The sequence below is a fragment of the Phoca vitulina genome, unplaced genomic scaffold (assembly GCF_004348235.1).
Source record: "Phoca vitulina isolate PV1807 unplaced genomic scaffold, GSC_HSeal_1.0 scaffold43, whole genome shotgun sequence".
NCBI lineage: Eukaryota > Metazoa > Chordata > Mammalia > Carnivora > Phocidae > Phoca > Phoca vitulina.
Genome location: NW_022589746.1, coordinates 6,428,139 through 6,443,911, shown reverse-complemented (window position 1 = coordinate 6,443,911; position 15,773 = coordinate 6,428,139). Strand labels below are relative to the sequence as shown.

General features: G+C 44.7%; 1 protein-coding gene across 1 annotated transcript in view; it reads left to right on the top strand.

Annotated features, from left to right (window-relative positions):
• Positions 1 to 15,773, top strand: part of NID1 (nidogen 1) — an 81,124-nt gene that overhangs the window by 22,972 nt on the left and 42,379 nt on the right. The window contains exons 2-5 of the mRNA XM_032430337.1: positions 5,141 to 5,440; positions 7,075 to 7,301; positions 9,441 to 9,814; positions 12,349 to 12,498. Of these exons, the coding sequence (XP_032286228.1) occupies positions 5,141 to 5,440; positions 7,075 to 7,301; positions 9,441 to 9,814; positions 12,349 to 12,498 (1,051 nt within the window). The remainder of the gene's footprint in view (positions 1 to 5,140; positions 5,441 to 7,074; positions 7,302 to 9,440; positions 9,815 to 12,348; positions 12,499 to 15,773) is intronic.

Sequence of the window (15,773 nt, the reverse complement as noted above, 5' to 3'; positions counted from 1 at the left end):
CAGTTGGATCCAAATTTTGTTTCTGGCAGATGGAAAGTTTACCCGGTCAGATGGCAGGTGGCTAAAGCTTTTTAGTAATATTTGTGGGAGAGACTTAGAATTTGTATTTGTCCTTGACAAGTAATCTTACGGAGGCTGTGGACTAGATTTGTGGACTAGATTTTGAGCTTTTATATTTTGAAAAAGCCTCCTCCTCCCCCATCTTTTTTCCTTCAGTCTCAGGTGAATGTGAGCTGTGTTTTATTTACCTCCTGGGGTGTTTATATTTCAAGGACATGGTAAAAGGTATATCTTCTAGGGACAGAGAAGGAATGCAAGTTTTCTTCTAGGAGTTTTAGGGTATATTTGTCTATTATCAGAAGTCTATTGCAATTTAAATTTTTCCTTCATTCTCTTCAAAGCAGGAGAGTTCTGTTTCCAAAGTTCTGATCTTTTACAATACTGCAGGCATTCTGAGATGAATAGGGAGTTTTGGGGCATGGTAATGTTAGGTAGACTTTGGATTGTTTCTAGAGCTGTATTTCTGGTTTTACAAAGATTTGTAAGATAAGGACAGTTGCTCTTAATTCCGCAAACAATTGGGATGTAACCTTAATGATATCAAGGGGCTGAACCTCCCATCTAAATACATTATCTTCAGTTTGCTTCTTTATATCAGGGGGAAGGTCTTCTACCAAGATGAAAATCAAAAGATTCTTGTGTTCTAGAATTAGAGGTGCCGTGTCTTTGGTATATTTTAGTAAATCCTTCCACAAAAGACTTCAGAATGTTTTTCTTTTCCTCTGGGTACATAGTTTCATTTTAGCTTAGGTGAGAAGGCCTAAAATCATATTCCTATCATCTCTGAATATCAGCTTCTAATTTGGCCAACTTCTGAGCATAGAGCTACTTTAAAAAATCCTTTCAAATATCTTGTCAGGTTTCAGATGACAGAAACAGTTAATATTCCTGGCATTATTGTACAATCCCTTGGATGCAAGAGGCATCCCCAAAGAGGGTGCAAAAAATACTACCTGCCCAAGAGAACTCCCCTAGCCACTCCCAAAGATAACCAAAAGAAAGAAGGACTGAGACAATTCTCCCGAGAGCTGGCCATAGTTGATAGGACCCTAGCTGCAACACACATCTCTGTCTGGCCAGATTTTGGGGGACCCCAACCTGACACAAAACCAGATAAATAAGAAGGCAGTAGCTACCTCCAGAAGAGAAAGGTTCAACAACCAAGGGGTACCCAAAAGTAAATTCGCAAGTCACAATTCAAAGACCTATTGCTACAAATGTTTTTGCCTGCCAATCTGAATTTGGAAAGGAAAGGACAACATGAAATTTGACCTTCCTCTCTCAACCAGGCTCTGCAGATAGAGATCTGGGAGAGTTGGCTTTGGCAAGAATTCTCACCCTTTGCCGGCTTTTGCCAGTTTTCCCAGGATCCCATCTGCATGCTCTGGAGTGAGCGGGGTGTCCCAGCAGGTCATATCCTGGTCACCAGAAGCAGTAGAACAGGAAAAATAATTTTCCCTCTACTTTTTATGTTGAGTGTTTGGCTGAGACCCCTTTTTCTCTAGGATACCTCATAAATGGATAAGCTTATCTAGGTTAAAAAGTCTCCACTGTGGCCACTGTATTTCAAGATTATCTTTGCTGGGTTAACCTGTTTGTTCAGGCTTAAAACAAAATTTTATTCACCCAAGGCCTCATGCTGGACCCAGTCCAGCTTAAATTGGATCCAGTCTGACCCTGGACTCAGATCTGGCAGATAGGTTTCTTAGGACTTCTTAAATCTATAGGTCCCATCACCACCTTTTTTTCTTGAAATATATTTATTAAAGAAACTGGGTATTTGTCCTTCACAGTGTCCCATGTTCTGGATTTGGCTGATCATGACCCTATAGTATCACTGAACATGTTCTTCTGTCCCCTGTATTTCCTGTAAACTGGTAGTTAGATCTGGAGACTTGCTTGGGTTCGGGTCATGAGTTCATATTTACGCTGACTCTTTGTTTCAGTAATTGGACCACCGTAACACATAACGCTGTGATCCTTCAGGAGGCTCATCAACGGAAGTGATACAGCTTCAGGCACTATTTCTAAAACAACTGTGGTATTCAGGCCTTATTCTGTCTGAACCTCCCCACCCCGTTTTCTGGAGGAAGTCAGGAAAGGAGAGGACTAACACACGGTACGCAGTGTATAAGCTTTGCAGCTATAGCCGTGACCAAGGTGGACATGGTCCCAGCTTTTGAAGGGACAGACTGCCTCGTGGGGAAAGTAGCGAGAGCCAGCAGATGAGTCAGTAAAGTCATTCCACTTTGTGGTCTGCACTTGCAAGGAAACAAACAGGAAGCGGGGACAGAAATGGGGGGTCCGGGAGTGAGAGAAGGGAGAAGGAGGGGTGAGCAGAAGTAGGCTCTCTTAGAGGCTGTACTTCACTGAGCCCGGAGGTGAGAGCGAGCCAGTCACGTGAATGCGTGAGGTGGGGGAGAGGGTGCTGCTGGTCGTTGGGATGGAGAGAGTGCCAGGGACCTCAGAGGTGGGACGCACGGGACATGGAGTGAGAAAGGGGAAGGAATCAAGGCTAACTCCCCAGTTTCCTGGCTTAAGCAACTGGTGCCAATGGCATGAATCTTTCAGTGGTCCCCCCTCTGGTCCCCTTGGAGATTATAGTACCTGAGTCCATCCTCCTGGCCTCCTAAGTACTTTATAGGTCCTTCCCTTTGTGCTCCCTGTGCTTCTATTGGCTTGCTCAACTCTAAGAAGATGGAGGAAAGGAACAAGACGCTGGGAGCATCCCATGCTTGACAGATTTGTGCAGTGGGACTGGCACCCAAATGTAAGAGAATATTGTTCAAGTTAGCCATGAATTGGTATATCTCAAACAGGCAAACACTGACGGGGGAGAAGTTTACAGCTAAGAGTCAAATGAAACTTTTGTATGTTCTCTCTATGACATCTATCTCTGATGTCATTTTTCATTATCACCAACAGCTGAGTTGCATGTGCCATAAAAAAGGGCTCAAAAATAATTTTCCGGTACTGATACTAATGAGGGTTATGTGGTCTGTGTCCAAAGCATTTGCAGTGCTTCTTGATACTTGTCTAAAAACTCGATTCCCAACACATTCCTTGTGATAAGAGACACAGTCCTGTGCCCAGATTCTAAATACTAAAAGACACCGGGAGTGTTTTCAGAACTGTTGGACTGACTTAAATCTCACTGGAAAACAGCTTTTTAAAACTGACTTTTCCACATGTGGCCTCCGTGTGATCGCTTCCCCCCAGCGGCTGATAACTGCCAGCTTCTGGTGGCTTGGGAAAATGAGCTGTTTCCCACGCCCCCACACGTCAGCCCCACTGGGATGTCCATGCGGGGAGATGTGTGACTGGGCTGGCGGGACGAGAGGGTGAGTAACGAGCTGGCCAAGCTCTTTCCCTGACTCCCTTCCCCGCAGCCTGCTGGCAAGCTCCAGAAAATCACCCCTGGGGCCAGGTGGTGCTGGAAATTATTTATGCCCCTAAACAGTTAACCACCCAGGAAGACTGGTAAAAAGTGGAGGGTTTTTGCTAAGTCCACACGTAACTCCCAGAACTCTCGTTCCTTTCCTGTCCCTGGGCCCAGATGCACTCCACCCCTTTGAACCTTTTCACCCAGTTCTTGGCCTGTTACAGGGTTTGCTTTTAAGTTCCTCTTCTTTGTGTCCAGCCAACCCCCTCCTCTAGTAATGAGGTCTGAAGGGAGTGGAGGAGAAGGCTGTGTGGGAGGAGGAGGGAGGGAAATAAGGGACTTGGAAAACCCACAGGCCTTCCAATCAACTTTCTGAACAGGAAAGAGTCCCTTTTTTGCATTCATGTTCTTCTGATGCATCGCCTCTTAAAAGTGCAGACTAAGGGGCCATTTGCAAAGTCTCTCCCATTTGATTAGGGCATATATATATATATTTTTTAATTCACAGATTCTCCAAGTAAAAAGAGCACTAAAGTGGTGTTCTATGTCATCAGTGGATTGTGCACTAACAAGAAGGGGGCGGTCAAAGTCTCATTCTTAGCATGGCTTTGCAGGAGACCCAGGTACCCCCACCACCGAGTACCCTCCAACAATCAAGGGGCTCTTTGTCCCCTTCCCTTTTTCCCAAGCAGTGTGGGGGTTAGCTGGATAAGAACACCAGTCTCTTTTTATAGGCAGTTAGAACTGATTTCAAGAAAGCTGTGCATAGTGATTAAGAGGGCCAACTTTGGAGTCCAGCTCCCTGAGTTTGAATCCAGGGATTGGTTGCTGACATTTACTGGTAACTTTGGACAAATTTAACTTATCTTACTTCCTCCATTAGAAAAATGTGGATAATAGTAGTATCTAGTCTTATGGAGTTCTTCTGAGGATTAAATGTTAATAAGAGGCCTGGAACACGGTGTTAGCTATTATTCTGACACATTAAACTATTCACAATAATTAATGATATCATAATGACCCCATTCAGATTTACTTCTTTTTTAAAAGAGATGCACTTTTAATTTATTTTACTTACTTACTATTTTTTTTAAGTAAGATCTACGCCCAAAGTGGGGCTTGAACTCATGACCCCAAGATCAAGAGTCCCATGCTCTACTGACTGAGACAGCCAGGGTCCCGAAAATGACTTCTTGACCCTTTACTCATTGTATCATCATTTGTGTGTGTCAGTCCTTCCCCATATCCTTCTGGATTTTGGGTTCCTTGAAGGGAGAGACTGTGTACTACCCATTTTGGGACCCAAAGCACTTAGCACAGCCCTGGTATATAACGATTACTCAGTGTGTTGGGTAAATTAGTGAAGGCTTTAATAATGGCTTAGGTTTGAGTGGTGCTTTGCAGGATGCAAAGCACGCACACATGGGAAGCCCAAGACTCGAAATTCAAGACACGTATCCAAGGTCCAGTGATGGGTATGTGCCAGAGTCAGGTCCTGTGATCCTTGCTCCCTCCACCAGGCCATCCTGCCTAGGAGAGGAGTGCTAAATTTTAAAATTCAGGATCATGTCCTTCTCCAGTTCTGTTGTAGTTGACAGACGGGGGGTACCTGTGACAGCATTCTGTGCGTGGAAACTCAGAGTCCCTGAGGAGGACGTTTTTCCCCCTCTCCTCCTAACTCTGCTTTGTTTTGTACAGGTCACCACAAATGGTATGATTGCCATGAGTGAGCCCCCAGCCAAAGAAACCCACCCGGGGTACTTCCCCCCGACCTTCGGAGTCGTTGCACCTTTTCTGGCAGACTTGGACACGACAGATGGCCTTGGGAAGGTTTATTATCGCGAAGACTTATCCCCCTCCATCACTCAGCTAGCCGGAGAGTGTGTCCAGAGAGGGTTCCCAGAAGTCTCTTTCCAGCCCAGTAGCGCGGTGGTTGTCACTTGGGAATCCGTGGCCCCCTACCAGGGGCCCAGCAAGGACCCTGACCAGGAAGGCAAGGTAAGTGCTCTCCCAGGTACAAGGGAAAATAGTCAACCGGTTGGTTTTGTACACTTTGGTCTTCCTTGAAGGAAGGGAGACACTTGGGTAGGTCAAGAAGCCATCTCTAGGTCTAAAGTAACTTTTTGGGACATGCCTCTGTTTCTCCTTAGAAAAAAATAATTTTGCTCCACCATTTAATTTTTATAGTATTGCAGAGTAGAGAGAAACTGGAAAGGGCCAAAAGCACTCCCAATTAAACAGGGGATGTTCCAGGTTGGTAGTTCCCAAAGTGGGTACCACAGAACACCAGTCCTACAAGATAGTCCTTGAGAAAAAGGCCTCCCCTGGTCAGGTAAGTTTGGGAAATGCAAAACTTTATCTCCCCCTTGGTGACTCACTCTGAAAAACCCTGCAATAAAGAAACCTGCTTAATTTTTAAAGAAAACTTAGCAGTCCCCAAACCTTTCGGCCATACTCTTTTTTCCCTCCCAAACAAGATACATTATATCCTGCAGAACACCCTTTGGGAAAGCCTGTTATTGGCCTGCAGGAAACATTTTGCTTTTTGTATCTGTCAGAGGGCTCTACTTGAAAACTGCTTAAAACCTTACATTTCTCAAGTGTGTGCACTACCACTTGAGTGCTGAACGCCCAGCCCCTTGCACGGAGCCCTTGCCCTGTCTTGGGCCTAATCTCCGCGCACCCTTTGTCACAGCTCTATCAAACTGTTTACAATTCTCTGATCGTGAACCCTCCGCCTCCCCCCGCACACCCTGCGTTTGCTGTCCTCTGCTTGCATCGTCTTCTCCCTGACCCGCTACTGGTGTCGAACCCGTACTTGATCCTCTAGACTCGCACAGCCTCCTCTGCTCCCACCCTCCCAGCTTCGGGCACTTCTTTCTGTGGCTTCTGTCGTGCTCACACGTGACTCCATGATACACTCTATCCCCCCGTTTTGCAGTGTTTTCTTTACACGTCAGTTTTCCCATCTAGACCAGAAATTCTCGAGCGTGGGGACCATGTATTTATAGGAAAGGTACCAACGTTGAAGGAATACTTTCTCTGTGCCTGGCTCTGCCTATTTCACATAGGTCTCTCAACATTTCTGTGAAGTACGTGGTTTTCTCTCCATCTGGCAGATTCAGAAATCCACGCTTAAGGAATTTAAGTAACATGCCCAAGGTCACACAACCCATGATGAGGAGAGCAAAGATCTGGATTCAGATCTGTTTTCTCCCAAAGCTCATGTTTTGTTTTTTTTTTTCTCTTACCGTATGTTGCTTGGGCTCAGTAAATGTATGACAAATGATGAGTGTGGTTAATATGTTTAATGGCTGTGGAAACAAATTCTAAGGGTAAGAATTTGCTAAGTGGCATGAGATTTAGGCCACTGTCCAGAGGTACCATCTCTATAATTTTTGGTTACCCTTCATGCAGAAGGTGATTCATTAATTAATTGGAAAATTTCATGTTGACAAAGTCTTAGAGATACTTAAGTGGAGCCATCCTGGAATACTTGGTTCTTGCTACTCTTTTAGAATAAAGGGTGAATACTGCCACCTCTGGGCTTTCTCTGTATAGTCTGGTGAATACAACAATTTAAGATCTATCGACATATTCCTGAGTAACTGAATCTCACCTCATCTTCACAGAGAAACACATTCCAGGCTGTTCTGGCCTCCTCTGATTCCAGCTCCTTTGCCATTTTCCTCTATCCTGAAGACGGTCTGCAGTTCTATACAACATTCTCAAAGAAGGACGAGAACCAAGTTCCCGCTGTGGTTGCGTTCAGTCAAGGTGTACAGGGATTATTCTGGAAGAGCGAAGGAGCTTATAATATATTTGCTAACGACAGAGAATCAATTGGAAATTTGGCCAAGTATGCTTTCTTTGTTCTTCAGTAGATTCTCCCCTTAATGATGATTTTATCATTAAGATGATCATTTTATTATTTTATAAAGGATAATATAATGGGCACTAGAGAACATTACCTAAAAATGTTCCCACAGATTTAAATTTCATATATGGTTTTTTTTATATTATGTAGGGCTTTTTTCCTGATGAACTCAAAGTTATACACTCTTAGAATGAAAAGGCATCCTGTTTTTAGATATCATGCTCATTTGAAACAGTTTCTCCCATGTCCTCTGCAAGTATACAGTTAGAAATAAACGCTATTCAAACCCTATCTCCTGCTAAAAACCCAAGGCTGAGAAAAACCTTCTCCCCCCACGTGGACTAGGGAAGAAGTTCTTACAACAAAATTAGTGCTCTCTTGGGCTATTTTGTAGAATTTGGCAAAAGCGGGGAATTCTACTTTTTTCTAAAAGTAGAATCGTTCCTCTCCCATTATGCCTTAAAAAGTGAAGAAAGAACACCCTCCCTCCCAATTTCAGATTGTCCAGTTGAGTCTAAAACTCAATTGATAACCCTCATTTATCGTGCTTGCCTGTTTCCGTGGTGTGAATACTCCTTTTGTGGCCATGTTCCAGCTACGCATGTCGTGTGGCTATTCAATATGGAATTGAGAAGAGAACCATTCTTCACACCATACAGATGCAGTAGACTTAAATCACTTCCAGAACATAGATAATAGTAAAATAATTCAGCGTGATGAGTTTCAAGTATTTATGGCCTTTGTTTTTAATATCATTTATGTAATTGTAAGTTTATGTGATATAATTTTTTACAGTGGCTCTGTTTAATAACTGGCTTGCAAAATTACTAAAATTCAACACCTGGCTCTCATGAGCTGGTGCTAGCAAGCCCCTGCACACCACTGCCTTTCCTGGAGTCCTGGGATGGACAGACTGAGTACACATCCTCCTTCTGCAGGGCTTTCTTGATTCCTCACCCCCTGTCCCACCCCTGATGTTTTGCTCAGGATTCTCCACTGGGTAATGTCTGTTTCTTCTTCCCCGTGTAAAAGCTGATCATTTTACATAGTTTCTGATAGGAGCACTTCCAATCACAGATGCAGAAGCACATTAAACATGGTGGAGAAGGAAGGAGAAATCAGGGTCATTTGACTGTGTTTTTTAGTTACACGAGGCCTTTAGAGTCTGAATCTCTCCTTTGCATTCCACTATACCCTTGGGACAGGAAAAGGTAAACTGAGACCTGTCCAAGATTCCACAGCTGATAGAGTTGGCATTTCTGATAATCTAAGTCTGTACTGTTTTCACTCGCAACACCTCTGACCCCACAGAGGTGGGATTTTTTTCCCTTCTACCTACCGACTCTCTCACTCTCTGGACATCCCTTCGGTGTCCTACAATTCAGTTGGGTCCTGGTGTGGACAGCCCAGGGTGAGCACAGACCCCACAAGACTGCCCCCACTTCAGATGCCAGCCCTAAGTTCCAGGTACTGTACTTACTGCACCTCTGGTCCGCCAGCTATAAATTGGGGGTTTCTGGGACCCCCCCCCCCCCGCTCAGCTTCCATAATTTTGCTGACATGGCTCACAGAACTCAGGAAAGCACTTTTCTTATCATCACCAGTCTATTTTAAAGGCTACAACTCAAGAACAAATAGAAGGAATGCATATGACAAGGTGTCGAAGGGAGAGGGGGCTTGAAGCTTCCATGCTGGCTCACCATCTCCAAAGCTCTCCCAGCCTCATTGTTTGGGGGTTTTTATTACATAAGCATGATTGAAGAACTCCTTGGCCCTTGGTGATTAACTCAGTCTCCAACCCCTCTCCCCTTTCTGGAAGTCAGGGCGTGGGGCTGGAAGTTCCAACCCTCTAATCATGCCCAGGTCTTTCTGCCGTCCAGCCCTCATCCTGAAGCTCCCTGGGGTCCCAGCCACCATTCTTCCCATTAACATACAAGAGACAGTCTTATCATGGCAGAGATTACGAGGATTTTCGGAGCCATCTACCAGAACCAGAGACCAAGACAAAGTAGGCAGGGGGTTTCAGGCTGACACACAGATCCCCAGGGCTCCTTCTGCTCGGTTAGTGGGGGCGGTTTGTGGGTTGCTGGCCTGTTTCTAAGAAGCCTGTCCTTCCTCCAGGAGCAGCAACTCGGGGCAGCAGGGTGTCTGGGTGTTTGAGATAGGGAGCCCGGCCACGGCCAGTGGTGTGGTGCCCTCCGACGTGAGCCTCGGACTGGATGATGGAGCAGAGTATGATGATGAAGACTACAAGTCAGTGACAGATCTGGACCTGGAGGACGTGAGCACGACACCTTTCTCCTATGAGGCTCGGAGGAGGGGAGACCCGGGCACACACAGCGCGCCCCGTGTCCTCTCCCCCCGCCGCCTGCCTACTGAGAGACTCCCCGGACTTCCCACGGAGAGGACCAGGTCTTTCCAGCCGCCAGCAGAGACATTTCCCCAACAGCACGCGCAGGTCATAGACGTGGATGAAGTTGAGGAGACAGGAGTGGGTAAGGCCATTTACATCACGGCTGGTCTGTCCTGGGACACTTGGGTTTCCAGACAGGAGTCCTGCTGGAGGGGGTCAGTTGTGTGCCCTATATGGACGTTTGGAAGGATGAGAGCTGGGAATGTAGGGGCGGCCCTCGCAGCTGTAGGGCTTCACTGGATGGGCCTGTTGGCTTCAAAGACTCCAAGGGATCTTTGGGGATTAGGCCTGCGGTTACGGGAGGCGGGCGCTCTTTCAAGTTTCCTCTGACTCCCTTTTTGTCTGTTTTCAAGAGAAAAGTGCTTTGGAATTATTTTGAAAGTCAGATTTTCTTATTTGTGACTTCTGGGATCAGAAATATATTCACCCACCTGAAAAAACATTTTAGAAGTTTCTTTGGCTATTTACCGCTGTTTATCTTTGACGTTTATTTCCTCTTGGTTTTGGAATGAGGATGGTTGATTATTTTTTCCTCCCAGGTCCTGTCAGCTTCAGAGATGGTTTGTGAAGATTTAAAAATGCAAAACAAGTAGATCCCCCAGTTTTAAAATACAATCTTTTCTAGTCAACCGTATTCTGTTGGATTTTTGCTACGTTTTGAGGGAAAAACCATTTGAGCACCAGCATGCTTTGATTTGTCTTACAAAAGATGTTCCAACTAAACTGAAGAACTGATTCAATTTCAGGTTGACATATAATCTGCCAACATTCACATAAATGAGATGGTCCAGGCCCCTAAATGATGTTCACCGTGAGTCCTTCCTGCTTCTACTATGAAGTTATAAGGCCCCCAGAAAAACTGACTCCATTCCACATGATTCACTCAATTTTTATTTCTCCTTACTTCTTCTGATTTGTTTCATAGCAGTCGTTTTAAATGTTTGTTCTTTTTTGAGTATCCCAAAGCATGGACAAGATCTGGTGGCCAGGGGAAGTGTGCTTACTTACTTCTAAGGCACAGACATGGAGAAGTTACCCTTTATGATATGAGGAGGATATGGGTTCAGGTCTGAGGGCTCCCCTCCGCACCCTGGATTTCCTGGGGCAATGCTAACAGCTCTCAGCACACGGCACTCTGCTCTAATCTCCCCCAGACATATGGGGTATGTTTACTCACAGATGTTGAGTCTGGAGTCTTATTCTGCTTCTCCCCTATCTAGGTGTCTGTGGAATTCTCATCTGTGAGGCCATCACTTCGAAATGAGATCATAGCTAGCACCAACAACTTAGGGTGGTATAGTACTTGGTCCTGATAAAAGCCTAGATTTGAACTCCAAATGTGTCTAAAACACATGTTTTTCTGTCCCTCTGTCCCATGGTTTTATTTCACTGTTTTTATATTAGAAAGGTCAGTTTTCTGTAGGCAGCAATACATTCCTGGTGTTATTTGAAAAGTCACCCACAGATACGCAGGCCATAAGGGACCCCACAGGGAGCTGGACCACAGCTGGAGCTGAAGCCATCAGTCACGTCTTATGTGCTCAGCTCAGGGCCCAAGTGTTCCCAGCGCCAAACGCCACCTTTATACACACTGGAAATTCCCTTCTGAGTATGTAGACTAATCACAACTACCTGAGGTTAAACTTTACTTTTATCTTCCCTCGTAACACTCAATTATAAATTGGATCATTATCCTCTCTAAAAGCCTGTTCCCCCTTGTGCTTTTGAACTTCATTCCAAATTAATTTGCTCTGGATTATTAAATTTGATGAGCTAGTTCATAATTCTAACAAAATGAAGCTGGGAGGTAGGAATTTGAAATAGAAATTCTTTTTGTTTCTTGGGTTAAAGACCGTTAGACCAAGTATGATGAAGGAATTATTTCTAATCAGCTTCTGAGTATAAGAGCTTCTGAGTTTTCTCCTGGGGAGGAAAAGGGGAAAGTTTTAAAATATTTTCGGGCGCCTGGGTGGCTCAGTTGTTAAGCGTCTGCCTTCGGCTCAGGTCATGATCTCAGGGTCCTGGGATCGAGCCCCACATCGGGCTCCCTGCTCCGCGGGAAGCCTGCTTCTCCCTCTCCCCTCCCCCTGCTTGTGTCTCTCTCTGTCAAATAAATAAATAAAATCTTTAAAAAAATAAAATAAAATAAAATATTTTCAGGTCATTAAAATGATAAATTATATACATATATATGTATATATATATGTATATAATTTTTTTTGCCACAATAAAAGTAAAAAAAAAAAAATTAAGTCTGTCCCAAAATGGGGAGCTAATCTGACCACATTACATGGACACCATCTTAAGATGGATATTGGGTGGCAGTAACCTAGTATTGATACAGTGATTATATGGATTCGGTGATCCAGTACATTGAATTAGAGTATTTTTAAATAACTCCCTTGTGATATCTCAGACTCCTTTTAGACCTATTTGCCTTGGTTGTTGGAGTATAGGAGCCAAGACAGGACTTCGGTTGCTATGGGCTGTGAGCGCTGTCCCAGAATCCCCCGCGCAGGTGGGCCTTCCTGCAAGGCTTGAGGGTGCACAGAATAAGGAAGCCTGGTGCACTGCAGTGCAAAGCGCTTACCAGTGTGCTGTGTTTTCCCCGAACAGTGTTCAGCTACAACACGGATTCCCGCCAGACCTGCGCCAACAACAGACACCAGTGCTCCGTGCATGCCGAATGCAGGGACTTCGCCACGGGGTTCTGCTGCAGCTGCGTGGCTGGTTATACGGGGAACGGCCGGCAGTGTGTTGCGGAAGGTATTCGGCTTTGGGGGCACCTGGGGGGCTCAGTCAGTTAACAGCCCAACTCTTGGTTTCAGCTCAGGTCATGGTCTCGGGGTTATTAGATCGAGCCCGGGGTCGGGTTCTGTGCTGGGTGTGGAGCCTGCTTGGGATTCTCTCTCTCCTTCTCTCTCTGCTCGCTCTCTCTCTCAGAAAAGAAAAGAAGGTATTTGGCTTTTATGTGTTCCATTTGTGTGGGGAGAAGGAGGGAGTAGAGTCTTTGTTTTGGGGTTTGTTTTGAAATGTTGGCCTTTGCCCAGATCTCTAAAGGTGGGTAGTGTTTTTAGTAGATATTAGATTTTGAATGATATTTAATCTCTCATTCCCATTCTTTCTCATCCTTCTCTAAAGGGCATTTCTCAGGGAATGCCCACTTTTGTAATATGGTGAGGTCTCTTTCTTTCCTATGCAATATTTTTCTCCATCTGGGAAATGACTGCCCATGGGAGCCCATCTTCACAACTGCCTAGCGTGGGACAAAGGCTGAAGTGTTGAAATAATGCAGCCTGGACCAGGCATGATTAATGCCTCTCGTTTTCCTCCATTTCGTTCCAACCTCCTCCGTGGCATTGCTCACAGACCTGAGTGTCTTAATGGTTGTTAAGCCCCAGCGGGGCCACAGTGGGCGGGCGTGGACCAAAGTTTGTAGTGGGGAAAAGTGTATTCCAATCACCCTTCCCCTCAGGCTGTCCTTTCTTCATGCCCCTGAAATCACAGCATGATGATGGTGGAGCATAAGGGGTGCACCAGTTAATTCTGGAGCACCAAACCCATTGTGGGGCTGACTCCAGAATGGATTCAGCTGTGGGTCCACAGCTGTTCTGAGCTTTGGCCCCAAGAGGACCAACTAGTTCTGATGCTCTCGGGTGAGCAGGAGAATCTCGGCAAAAGTCTAGAGGGTCGGGATAATGGTTTACTCAGAGAGTGAGACCTCTGGGAGCCTGGGGCCATAAACTAAGATTAAAACAAAAGCAACAAAAAACCCTACCATCCTGAACCTTTGTCCCTTCAGACGCCAAGTCACCTCACTTGCCACAGTGATCACTAGTCATTTGCCTTGTGTTGAATAAGGAACCTCAACTGCTTTGCAAAATTTGACTAAATAAAACTCAGTTGGAGGAATGGTTTCTGTTTTTCACATCCCCAGCCATAGCTGTAGTTAAATCAGTTATTTTAATTTGCTAAAAAAAATTTCCTTCTGGGTCACAATGAGATAAAGTGAGTTTTGCTAAATACCATCTGAAGCAATGAAAGAAAATTATGTATACTTTTCATGTTAATTTGGGGGGATGTTTTGAACTTATGTAGATAGGTTCTGTTTTCTTTTAAATCCCACTACCCCAGGTATGATGTGCCTTTGCTTCTTTGTTTTAGGCTTGGCTTTTATACTTCTCTCACCCTGAGAGAAGCTTCCAGAATCTACAATGAAAGCTCATTCTCAAAGAGCAATCTCCTTAGCTCTTTCCATGCCAAATATCAGAGCTGGAAATGCTGAGCAGTTTGTGTTTGGTGGCAAGCTCAGCTATAACAAACTGTTCAGCTGCATATTTTGACATTATATACACACCCCATGAAAGTTCTGTGGTTTAAATATTTGTTGGATTCTTGCTACTTTTGAAACATTTTTCTGGCTCAAGGTTTGGTGGAAAAAATTTGTTTGGTTTCCTTTGCTTGGCTTTCCTGCTTGTTTCTGCAATTGTTTGGGGGATGAATTTTTTCGATATTAGTCTTCCAACTTCATAGCACTCCCCTGTGTAATGACACAATTTGTGTGCAGAAATACTGTGTGTGTCGAGTGTGCCTTGGCTTGTCAGTGACCCTACTTAATGGCTTGGGCGTACTGAACACAGCAAAAGGTCTTCTGAACATGGGCGATGATGCTCAGGTGCGAGCCCGTCTGTCCAGTGTTATTCAACAGACTTTCCTGGGAACTTACTGTGTGCGGAAAACTCTGCTGAGTCCCAAGGGAAGGAGCTGGGTATGAACGTCCTGTCCCTGGTAATCTAGGAAGAGAACCAATGTATGTGCAATTGATAACTGATCAAGTTTAATTCTGCATCAAACCTGAACAGTCCAAGGTGACTTATTTACCTCTTCCTTCAGTTTTCTTAAAGATATAATTAACACCCTTGTTTAAAGCTCAGAGTTTGGTGGGTTTTAGCCTCTTCACTGAGTTGTGCAACTATCACCTCTATCTGGTTGTAGAACATTTTTATCAGTCCAGAAAGAAACACTGTATCCGCTAGCAGTCATTCTCAATTCCCCCAGGCCCCTGCCCCTGTCCACAACTGATCTACTTCCTCTCATTGAGGGTTGTCCTCTTCTGAGATATTTCCATTTCATTCCATGGAATCATAAGATCTGTGACCATCTGTGTCTGATTTCTTTCACTTAGCGTGGTGTTTTCAAGGTCCATCCGCATTTTGGCACGTGTCAGTACTTCGTCCTTTTTTCTAGCTACATGTTCCATTGCGTGGTTATACCAAGCGATGGACATTCTGGCCATGATGAATAATGCTACTAAGAACATTTGTGTACAAGTTTTTGTGTGGACCTAGGTTTCCTGTTCTCTTGGGAATATACCTAGGAGTTGGAATTTCTGGGTCATATGGTAACCTTCAGTTTTCTTATTTGAATACAAGAATGACTTCATTTCTTTAGATCTTACATTTTCCTGATTAAACAGGAATATATGCAAGCTATAGATATTCACAAAACATAGAGGCATATATTACAGAAAATGAAAGTTTACTGTATTGCCCTGAGTTAACCCCTGTTAGCAGTTTTGTGTATATCTCTTCCGGTATTTTCCCCAAGGTACACACTAACATTTATTATTAATGTGTTTTTAAAACAAAAATAGCATTCTCTATATATTATTTGGTAATTTATGGAGAAAGCTTTTAAATTTCCATAGTAGGTTTCACATCTTTCCCAGTTGTCTGAATGGAACCATCAACCACGAACACACCCCCATCTACGCGAGCCAGTCCTGGGCCGTTGGCCATGTTTTTGTGCCGAGTGACACCGGCAGTGCTCATGTCTGCTGCAGCTTGGGCCGAATGAAGCTCCAGGACCCAGACTGACCGTCCTCACCCTCAGTGAGAGAACCATATTTGAGCCAGAGCTGCGTATGAAGATGTGTGATAGATCAGGCTGCCAAGTGGCCCAGATCCCCAAGGACCATCCATTTTGGCCCTCTGTCCCAGCGAACTTCCTAATTCTGTCCCTTATACACTCAGAAGTGATCA